This window comes from Trichosurus vulpecula, chromosome 5 (assembly GCF_011100635.1).
Source record: "Trichosurus vulpecula isolate mTriVul1 chromosome 5, mTriVul1.pri, whole genome shotgun sequence".
NCBI classification, from domain to species: Eukaryota; Metazoa; Chordata; class Mammalia; order Diprotodontia; family Phalangeridae; genus Trichosurus; species Trichosurus vulpecula.
The window spans coordinates 48778322-48789370 of NC_050577.1; the positions used below are offsets into that span (position 1 = coordinate 48778322).

Consider the following 11049-nt stretch of genomic DNA (forward strand, 5'->3'; position numbering starts at 1 on the left):
GACAGCAAGTGAAAATGCAGAGTTGGGAAGTGGAGTGTTTGGCTTGAGGAAGGCAGTGGAGGGGAGCCAGTGCCACTGGATTGTAGAGAGAGAGTAAGTTGGGAGAGAGTAAGCTGTAAGAAGACTGGAAAAATAGAAGGGAGCCTGGCTGGAGGATTTTATTTTGGATCCAAAAGCAATAGGGAGCCATTGGAGTTTATTAAATGGGAGAGAAAGGGGTAATATTATCAGATCTGTACTACAGGGAGGGTGGCTAGGTGGTGCAGTGGATAGAGTGCCTAACCTGAAGTTAGGAAGATTTGGGTTCAAATCTGGCCTCAGACACTCACTAGCTGTGCAACTCAGGGCAAGTCACTTTACCCTATTTGCCTCATCTGTAAAATGAGCTGGAGAAGGAAATGGTAAACCACTCCAGTTCTTTGCCAAAAAAACCTCAAATGGGGTCACAGAGAGTCGGATATGACTGAAATGATAAACAGCAACACTATAGGACAATCACTTTGAAAACTGAGTGGAGGATAAACTGGGGTGGGGAGAGGCTGGGAGCAGAGAGACTGACCAGCAGCCTTTGCAGTCATCCCGGCCTGAGTTGATGTGGGTCCTCACCAGGCTGGTAGCAGGGTCAGAGAAGAGAAGGGGCACGTTCAAGAGACATGGGAAAGTAGAATCCACATGTGAAAATTGGGGTGATGAGAGAAAGGGAGGCCCTGAGGGTGACATCTAGATTGTGTGTCATCTGAGTGATGGGGGATGGCAGTGCCTTCCACAGTAATATGGAACCTGGGAATAAGAGAGTGTTTGGAGGGGAAAGGAAATCTGGTCAGTTTTGGACATGTGAGTTTAAGATGTCCCCAGGACATCCAGTTGGAGGTGTTCAATAGGCAGTTGGAGATATAAGATTGGGGGTCAGAATATCCATGCATACACACACACATGTATGTATATTTGACTAAATTGCTTGGTCAACTAATGTATTGTCCTTTGGTAATTGATTGAATATTGGCATTATGGAGTTATGCTGATCCTTCTGTAGTGTTGCCAATAAAATATTATCACCTGCCAAGTATAGATGTAAATAAGGGTTTTTGGACACTTGGAGTAGGCTTGGTTTATTAGAATGGTAGTGTTATGTCAGTTCTGAAGGACAGTGTTAGAGAGTTAGGGGATGGTGGGATAGTCCCTCTAGGAAGAGGATTAGGACAAGACACTATCCACATGCTCTGTAAATGATCAGAGTCATGTGACCACCACATGCTGCCAGGAAAAAAAATTCAGATGGAGAACAGTTACTGGACATTAGTGTGTGATGCCCCTTCCTCCATGTGAGGGGTGTGTGTGTATGTATGTGGTGGGGGGTCTTTAATAAAATGATGACTCTGATGAGTACAGAGGGCCGCTTAGCGCAGCACTGAGGATAAAGCTTGAAAAATAGAGTTGGGTTTTTACCTGTTCAAGAGGCTAAAGAAAGACCTTTGCCAGCTGTAACAGGTAACTCATATGTGAGTAATGATGAGTATGAATGTTGTCAAAGATGTTGCTTTGATTTATGTGTAGATGTCCAAGCAACCTCTCCTCTAAGTGTGATGGCAGTTTGACTTCGGGGAATGATGAGATGGCAGAAACATTAGGCCAGTGGAAGACAGATCACAAATACCTTATAGAGGGGGTGGAAATATTCTCCATTCCCCTGAGTCATACCGTGAAACCTCACTGGAACGTGAAAAAAGGTTGATGGCCACTAGAACAGGCTCCACCTGAGGGTGGACGTGGCCTTCTGTTCTGCCTCTTGATGATGGCAGCTTAGGAGGCTTGGGAGCAGCCCTGCACCAAGGTGCATTTGCCGTCAAAGCTTTAAGTGACAGATGAGAGTCAGTATTCCATCCATAATCTGAAATGTCTGGCTTTGAAGGGAGCTCTCCCTGAGCCTTTTAAAGACTACTCGGTCTTTTGGAACACGGTTCCAAGTACAAACTGCAACAATTCATTGATTTCTATTCTGACCAGTGCCAGATTGGATGCTGTTTGCCAGGGATGGGTGGCAATGCTGGCTCACTGCTGACTAGGAAGGACTAAAAACGGATACAGACACACTGTCCAGATGCTCTGGAGAAAGTGATACACAGCTCCCCAAAACTACATTTCAAGTGGATGTTAGTACAGCTGAAAGTTGGGATCCAACTGATCTAATCTTCTCCATCAATCTAACATTTCTGAAGTATCTGCTGTGTGCCAGGCACCATGCTGGGTACTGGTGAAGCAGATACAAACATGAGGCAGTCCCTGCCCTTAAAGAGATTCTGTTCTACCCGAGGGATACAGCATATCCTTGGAAAAGGATGTTAAAAAGTAAATGCAAAATGATTGATGGGGTTGGGAGGAGCAGCTGGGACAGGATGTGAGCTGTGAAGGAAGCTGGGGGTTCCACATGGAGGGGAGAATCAGTGGGGAGGCGCGGGGTGGGGACACGGCGGAGACGGAACAGAAAAGGGGGCTTGTTTGGCCACAGCAGAGGTTCTTAACTCTGGGGGTCTGTGAACTTGTTTGTTCTAATTTGAGAGCTGAATTTCCATTATCTCAATAAGCTTCTGTAACTGTATTGTATTTTGTTTGTGAATTTTAAACATTATTCTGAGGAGTCCTTGGGTGTGTGATGCAGAAAATGTGAAGAACCCCAGGCTTGGGGTGTAAATTCCCCATAAGTGGAAATCTTGCTTAAACTTCCTGGAAAGATGCCAGAGCTACCCTAGAGGAGGTTCACAAGCCAAGCGGAAGAGTTTGTCCTAAAGGCCACGGGGAGCCAGGGAAACTTCTGGAGCTGGGGGTGCAGGGGTGATGTGGGTGATATGGCCTGACAAGAATATCAGCTTAGTAACTGTGTGGAGGGTGGAGTGAAGAGGGGAGAAACGGGACAGGGAGAGCAATTAGGAGACTTGCAGCTGTCCAGGTGAGGGGGCGAGGGCGCGAACGAGGACAGTTTGGGTGAGTGGAGGGAAGGGACTGGAGGCCCGACCATTTCAGAACATGAGATTTGTCTCCAGTCAGTTACAAGCTCCCTGAGCCCCTGGTTGTCTTCTTGCCAAGTCCTGACGGTGCCCAGTAAGTCCGATGCTCCAGAGGAGCAGGGACGATGGGCGTCATCCTTGCTCTCTAAATGGTGGGTGCCCATGGCCGCTGGGCTGTTGGTTGGTTGGTTGGTTTTGCCTGCATCAGAAGCCAGAAGCCCCTGACTTTCTCTTCTGGCTTTACAGTGGCTCCATTTGATATACGCCGCCCTTGGAACCCTGTTATTTTCAGGGGTAAGTCCATTTTTCTTGCCTTTTCTAAAGCTTTTAAGAAAGGAAGTAGGCGATTTTGATTACATTGATTACTTAAGCTCAGCCCCAGAGGCCCCTGCAGAAGGACGCTGCCATGTGGCATGGCTGCACATTTGTGGGGCCCAGTAAAGACTTGGTCTTCCTAGATCCAGGGGCAGGGCAGAAGGAAAGGATGAGCATTTATTAAGCACCTACTGTGGGCCAGGCACTGTGCTGAGTGCTTTACAAATATTGTCTCATTCACAACAACCCTAGGAGGTAGGTACAGGTGAGGAAACTGAAGCAAAGAGAGGTTCAGTGACTTGTCTAGGGTCACATGGCTAGTAAGCGTGTGAGGCTAAATCTGACTCCAGGCCCTGCTCTCTAACTATGATAACACCTTAGACCAGTTGTGATGGGCAGGGACTAAACTGGCATAGATACATACAGATAAAGATAACAAGGAATAACTCCTAATTACCTAGCCTTCAGAATGTAGGTGAAGAGCGCTTGGAAACACCAGCACTATCATTCCCAGTTTACATGTGAGGTAACTGAGGCGGAGAGAGGAGGTGAGATGGTTGGCTGAGTGGTGGGCAGGTTAGCCTGGGTTGATGCTTGGGGTGCCCCCATCCCAAATTAGAAGACTGTTGCAATAGACCAGTGAGGGTCCCTTGAGATCACAAATGGCAGGTGAGCTCCAGCTGCTCTTGCGATGACTGAGTTAGTTAGCATGCTTGTTTAGAATGTGATACCTAGAGAAAGATGGCTTTTCTGGGGGAGGACTGCAGCCCTATCTCTGGCCTGTCTTTCTCTGTTCCCTGTTCCCTCATGAGAGGGATAGGATGAGAGAGGGTGGGTAGAATGGCCAAGTCTCTCCCTTGTTCCTCACTCAAAGCCCATGTCCACCTAATGGTAAGTCAGTCATTAACATCGTATGTGGAAGAGCATACAAAGCTGTATCATGCTTGTTTGTAACAGCGGTGCTACACTGATAACACATTTAGCTTGCTAGCCACTGTGATCCCTAGATCTTTTTCAGTACACAATAATTACCTCTTAATGAAGAGGCTGTAGTCTAATTAGTGTTGAAGGGATATCGTCTGTTCAATCCCCAGAAACTTCAAGGGGAAGGTTTCTAGGAGCATCAGCTGGATCAACCCACCTGCCCCTCCTCTTCCTCCTCTTGCCACCCCCTCCTCCCAGTCCTCCTCAGAAAACTAAGTTGAATTTACTGTTAGAGCTACACGGACAAACTGGTCAGAAGCCATAATGGAAAGAGAGCCAAATCTGATGTTAGAAGACCTCAGTGCAAATGCTGACTCTGTCACCTGTGTGGGTCACAGCCTCTGTAGGTCTATTTCCCGATCAGTTGAGGGAGTGGGGGTGACAGCGGACAAGATGACCTCTAAGGCCTCTCAGCCAGGAATCTCCCCGCCCTGTTCCTTAAATGACCCTATTTAAAGCAAGCTCTTTGTGACAGATTTGCAGTCATATGCGTTCTGCTTTTTGTCACACACTGTGTATATTCATGTTTGTTGGTGCTCATCAGTACAGAATAACAGATAAGTCATCTTAAAAATAAATTTCAAATGTCCCAGCTTGCTCAGTAGCATCCCAAATACCTTTAAAATGGCTTTCCCATCATAATTACTTATTACTGCACATGTCTGCTTAAGTTGGCCTTTTAGCGTGGAACAAGTTTTAAAAGAAATTTCTACCCACACGTGGGGTTAACGGATTTGTTCCCTGGAACATTTAAAAGGCATATATCTGGTGCCACTGGTATTTTCAGCACCAACAAGGCCCATGATGACCTTTGCTAAACTCTGTATGTGTATTTCGTAGTTTATAATACATCTGTCTTTGGCAAAAGGTGTTCTATAATCTAGTTTGTTTGGGCTGTTTGAGGGCCTCCTCTCAGGAAATAGCAGAGCCAGGAGTTTTGCTGTGTCTTTTATAGGGGATTTGTTAGAAGCATCCCACCCCAGATGCTGAAACTTCAGGGTCTGCTAGAAAGCTGGCAGATTGGAGTCTGAAACCACTGCCACATGGGATCTTTGTGGGAAGCCCCCACAGACTTGGAGCGGATCCTCTTTGTACTCTGGGTGAAAAAAATTCTCCCAGAAATCAGTGGGCAGGAGAAGCATGCTATGGAGAGGACCACTTTGTAGTGTAGAGAAGCTACATAGAACCTTGTCCTCCTCTCCTGGATGTGCTCTGCTTCCTTTCTAAGCCTTGTGCCATTCAATAATTGGATAAGATTGGAGGGTTGGTTCTGTTGCGGTCTCGTTTAGCGGATCATCCTGAATCTAGTTTCTATGTAAGAGAGTTAATTTCCTCAAGAAAAGATGGGAAAAGCCATTGAAATTAGATGATCATGGGAGAGTTGAGTTTTAGAGGTTTGGAATAATCCTGACCTATTTATGTTCACATTTAATCAAGATTTCATTTTCTGAACAACTAAATTCCAGTTTATTATTAACGCTCATAGTCATATATATCTGTGGTCTGGCTATGATGTGTTCTAAGGAGCACAGGCTCTCTGATTACCTTGTAGATGAGAGAGGCCACCTTATGATGAGGTCTTTGGGGGACTTTTGTAAACAAACTTCTCGAAAAATCACAGAATCTCCAAGGTGGAAAGGGTCTCAGAGGTCACTCCCTGCCGCCACTGTGCTGACAAGTGGTCATTCTCCAGCTTCTGCTGGAAGACCTCTGATGGCCCGGGTGGGGGGTGACACTCATCACCTCCCAAGGTAATCCCTTGTGCTTTTGGAGAGCTCTAATCATTAGGAAGTTCTTCCTTCTATTAAGCCTGAATCGAGGGCCCTCATTGCTCCTACTTTTGTCCCCTGGGGCTAAAAGAACAAATCTTCCACAGCAGGCCTGCAAACATGCGAAGATAGCTCCTAGGCCATGGTTTCTAGTCCTCCTGACATCCTGATTGGCCTCGTCAGGATGTACGTGAGCTGATAAGTCGATCTATCTATCCATCCCACTATCCCTGAGACGGGATGTCCAGAGCTGACAACGGCAGTCCATATGTGGTAGGGCCATGGCAGGGTGTGTGGTGAAACGATTGCCCCCTTTGTGCTAAATAACTCAAGATTAGCATTAATTTGGCCGCCTGTCACCTCTTTGGCCTGTGGTGACTTGGTGGTCCCCTGACACCTCCAGATTTTTCTGTTGTTTGTCCCTTCTCTCTTGTACTTGTGAAGTTGGTTCTTTTAACTCGTGTGGAGCTTTAAATGTATCCCTACTAAGTTTTTCTTTTTTAATTAGACCCCTGACACCTAGTAAGCCCTTAATAAATATTTGTCGATTGATCGATGTAAGGACACAAGTGAGTACAATGCAAGGCAGAATGAGACTGGTGAAGAAGGGGAGATGTAAAATCGGAGGTGGAGGAAATCATCTTCATCTGGGGTTCAAGCAAGGAAGGCTGCATAGAGAGGGGAGCACTTGACCTAGGCTGTAGAGGTGGACAGGGGACATATGCCAGTCAAGGGCAGTGCAGGTAGTAGGACGCTCGCTTCCCTTTTGCTAGGAAGGAAGAAAACAACCTACTATGTTTCAGACATTGTGCTAAGCATTTTATAAATATCTCATTTGATCCTCACAACAACCCCTTGAGGTGAGTGCTGTTATTAACCCCATTTTACAGTTGAGGAAACTGAGGCAAACAGGGTTAAATGACTCGCCCAGGGTCATCCAGCCAGCACGTGTCTGAGGCTGGATTTGAACTCGGGAAGATGAGTCTTCCTGACTCCAGGCCCAGCGGTCTATCCAGGGCACCACCCGGCTGCCTGGGGATCGGGGTTAGGAGTTTAGAGCTCTATTTAAATAGTTAAGCTCTTCTAGGTTTTTAAATACCTTTGTACGCATGTGCCAGAAAAAAGGAAGTGACTTTCCCCAGCAGCCTCACCTGTTTCTGTAGAATGTGCTCCTGAGCAGCTACTGTATTTTGGACGGTGTGGAGGAGGGTTGGTTTATCTGGTGGTTTTTATCCTGCCCTGGTTTGCAGCTGGTGTTTGGGGGTCCAGAATGTAACTGTGTGGTGACGCTAATGGGCTTGAGTCCCTTTAAATCCCCCCAGGCCCGAGTACCCCAAGGACTTCATGTGCAGCCACAGGCCAGTGACCAGTGCTGCCTTTACAAATGTGAACGCTGACGAACCATTGCTTCCCTTTTATTTCTTGAGAATATCTTTTGGCAGGCAGAGCATTCTCATGAAGTACCACGAACACCGGACTTTGAAATGGCTCAGAACTGAACCTGATTCTTGCCCCTGTGTGCTGGGGCTTCTAAGTGGTCAATTCCATGACTCTGAATTGAGCACATGCTGTTTCAGTGCAGAAAAACGTGGAAGTAAGGAAGGCTCCCTGAGCTGGCACGCCTTGTTTCTGGAAGTCACTTGGGACAAATTATCCCCGAGTGAAAAGAGTACTTGTGAATGACGCAGGACACAAGCTGTTACCGCAAACTCACTTTCTGCCATTTTTTTCTGTTGTAAAAATAATAGCTGGCGCTTAGAAAGCACATTAAGTGCCCTCATTTGAGCCTCAGCTGTGGGAACTAGCTACTATTTAATGATAAATAAATCAGGTACCTCATTTTACACGTGAAGAAACTGAGGCTGAGAGTGGTTAAGTGGCTTGTCCAGGGTCACACAAGGATGTACCTAAGGCAGGATTTGAACTGAGGTCTGCCTAACTTCAAGTCTAGCACTCTATCCATTGTATCATTTAGTTCTTTGAAAATGTTACTTCTCTCCCACTCCCCACGCCGCAGGAAACAGTACAAAAACTGTACTGTTTGAATAAGAATGTTGTAAACATTTAAAAGGCAAAAACACTTGGATGATTTTTTTCCTTTTCTTCAAGTACCTGGTGTTGGACACACAGCTTATGCTGGGAGGGAGCCATCAGTATGCCTTGAGTCCTGAGGAATATGTCTTTGCTACCCTGAATCTCTACCTGGATATCATCAATATATTCATTTTTATCCTGCAGTTAATTTCCTCAGAGCGCTATCCTCCATAGTGACTATAGGAACGCTACTGTTGTCCATAGTGTGCTAGTCCACAGCATTCTAATCATCACCACTGGAAACTCCCCCTTCTTCCCCTCTTTAAAAAAATGTTTTAGATATTTTAGATTTTGGCAAATGAAGAAATCCAATGTTGGACAGAATGTAGCAGTTTTATTTTTAGTTCCCCTGTCACGTAACAAAACATTCTCAGGGAAAATATTTATTCTTTAGAATTATTTTGTTAAATCATAAAGTATTCCATCTTAACTTTTACACAAATACTTTTTTTTTTTTTTAAGGAAAATGCTATGCCTCGTTACACCATGATTCTGGCTAATAGCTTTTCCAAACTTTGCAAAAAAGTTTTTTAAAACGTTTTTACATGGAAGATAGGTGTTTTTTTTTTAATTCTTTTAAAAGGTGATTATTTTCCATTTTCACATTGGTTTCTGTGTGGCTACTTTGTAGGATCCAGGCTATCTGACTTTAACAGCTGTAAAGAACTTCTAAATAATAAAGTCGATTCCATAAACCTTCATTCTTTTTCTCTTTTCTTCACTTGACTGGGACATTTAGAGAGGCTGGTTTAGAAAATGATCAGTTTTGCCCAGGGGTGTAAGAAACCAGCTCAAGTGAATTCTTTTGGTCCTTTGACACATATCCCAAGTGGTGGAGGGAGGGACCTACTGCTGAAATTTGTGTCATTTGTTGTTAGGGTCAGCAGGGAAATCCTTGACCAAATGCTTTCATCACTAAGCATCTTGGACAAGCAGGCCCATCCATACCCTTGACCAAGTGGGGTTTCTGAAATGACTTTAATGAACACTTAATAGTTTTATTTTTCGAATGAATTTTAGCTAGTCTACAGATTTTTAAAACCGAGTTAGATAGAATGCAGGTGAGGCTAAAATAGTTCTCTGGTTTTCATCCTTTTAAAGAAAGTTTTGGCTGCTGGACCAGCTTGTTTCTTAGACTGGCCCTTGCTTTACTTGCTTGGTAAAGGACTGATTCACCATTAGGACCAAATATGTATTGAATGCCCCAGGCCATATGACTTTTTCTGAATTCTATGGTACTTATCTCTTCTCTCATGTAACAACTCATTGGTGTTTGGATTTTTTTTTTAACCCCATCTGTTCCAGTCTACGTAGATATTTGCTGGGAGTGACTGAAGAGTTGGACCTGCTAAGAGCCAATCTACCTCTTAAGAGCCTATGGTAAAATAGGAAGCATCATTTTCGAACAAAAATAAACAATTAAAACGCTAAAATATAGCTGAATTATATTACTGAATATAATGCTGAATTTCTGTGTCTAAGAGCTCATATCATTAAGACAAAATGTAGGATAAAGAAAATGTAGAAGAGGGTCGGCCTTGAGGTTGAGAAGTCCTTTCTGTTTTATTTATAGTTATGTGATGTTGGGCAAGCCACTGAACGCACTCAGCACCACAGTGACTAAAACCATGTTATAAATGAGTTGCTGGTTTGCACTGATGGAGGGGGAGTTTCTGCACTGGAAGTTCCCTGCACGGATGAAATCCCTGGTACAGGCCCTAAACCAAAAATCCTACCACCATTGAGAGCAAGATTTAAAGAAACTGAAATGCCTTGGCATAAATATTTTTTTTCCTTTTGGTGAGACAATCAGAGTTAAGTGACTTACCCAGGGTCACACAGGTAGAAGTGTCAGGTGTCTGGGCTGGATTTGAACTCTGGCCCTCCTGACTCTACTCACTGAGTTCCTAGGTGCCCTAAATTAAATCTTTACTTAACTAAATTTTTAACTTTTAAGCTATAATTTTGCTTAATTTAGATGTTTTTTCTTTTGTTTACTTAAAGGAAAAACTCCAACTCTTCTCACAGGGCTTGTAGGATCCAAGGGCCTGGGCAAGCTGCTTTTAGCTCGGTTGCTGTTAGCCCTTCAGGGCTTCAGAACAAGCTTTGAAGTTAACTCCTGTTTAAATCTTAGAAGTTACTAATTAATCTGCCTTCTAAGCGCTCTCCCCTTTCTTCCCTCTCTCCGTCCAGGTAGGGAATCATACCTTTACTTGCGGATGCTCTAACCAAAGGAATATAAATTTTGATCACTGAAACCCAGCAAGATACCTTGGGGTCTGCCAATAGTAGATCTCAGCCCCAGCCTCACTGGGTCATTGGTTGGATTCCAATGGCTCAGAGTAAGTGTAAATAGCACTTGTTTCTGTTTTGGCTAACCCTGAGGGTCTTCCCCTCCCAGACTGATTTTTTTTTTTGGATTGGGTAAAAGAGGCCATTCTTTGCCTCATTTCTTACCTAGCCTTGATCACTGAATGGGCATTGCCTCAGTGAAACTCTGAGACCTGTTAAAGTCCTTAGCTTTAAAAAGGCCAAGGTCTCTCACTTCATCAGGGCCATCTCCAGTCGTCCTGATCTATGTTTTGCCACTGGACCCAGATGGCTCCGGAGAATGTGAGGCTGGTGACTTTGCACAGCCCTGCCTCACTTAAATCCAACTCACTTGCATGTCATGGCATCACCTTCCTGATGTTACGGTCCTCATCGAGGATGAAGGACCAACAGCAGCTAGCACTCTCCAGATGGGAGAGCTTTCTTTCTCCTTGTAGAGTACCTTCCTAGCCTTTCCTGTCCTACCCCTCACCTTCAACTGCTTCTATCTGCATATTCTTCATGTGGCTTGGGTCCAGCTGGCAAGAAGCCGTGTGTCACTTCCATATGTGCAG

The 11049-nt window shown here is 44.8% G+C and overlaps 1 protein-coding gene across 1 annotated transcript in view; it reads left to right on the plus strand.

Annotated features, from left to right (window-relative positions):
- LOC118850876 (protein lifeguard 2-like) overlaps window positions 1-8338 on the plus strand; it is a 35434-nt gene extending 27096 nt beyond the window's left edge. The window contains exons 8-9 of the mRNA XM_036760515.1: window positions 3249-3296; window positions 8180-8338. Of these exons, the coding sequence (XP_036616410.1) occupies window positions 3249-3296; window positions 8180-8338 (207 nt within the window). The remainder of the gene's footprint in view (window positions 1-3248; window positions 3297-8179) is intronic.
- Window positions 8339-11049: the final 2711 nt, after the last annotated feature.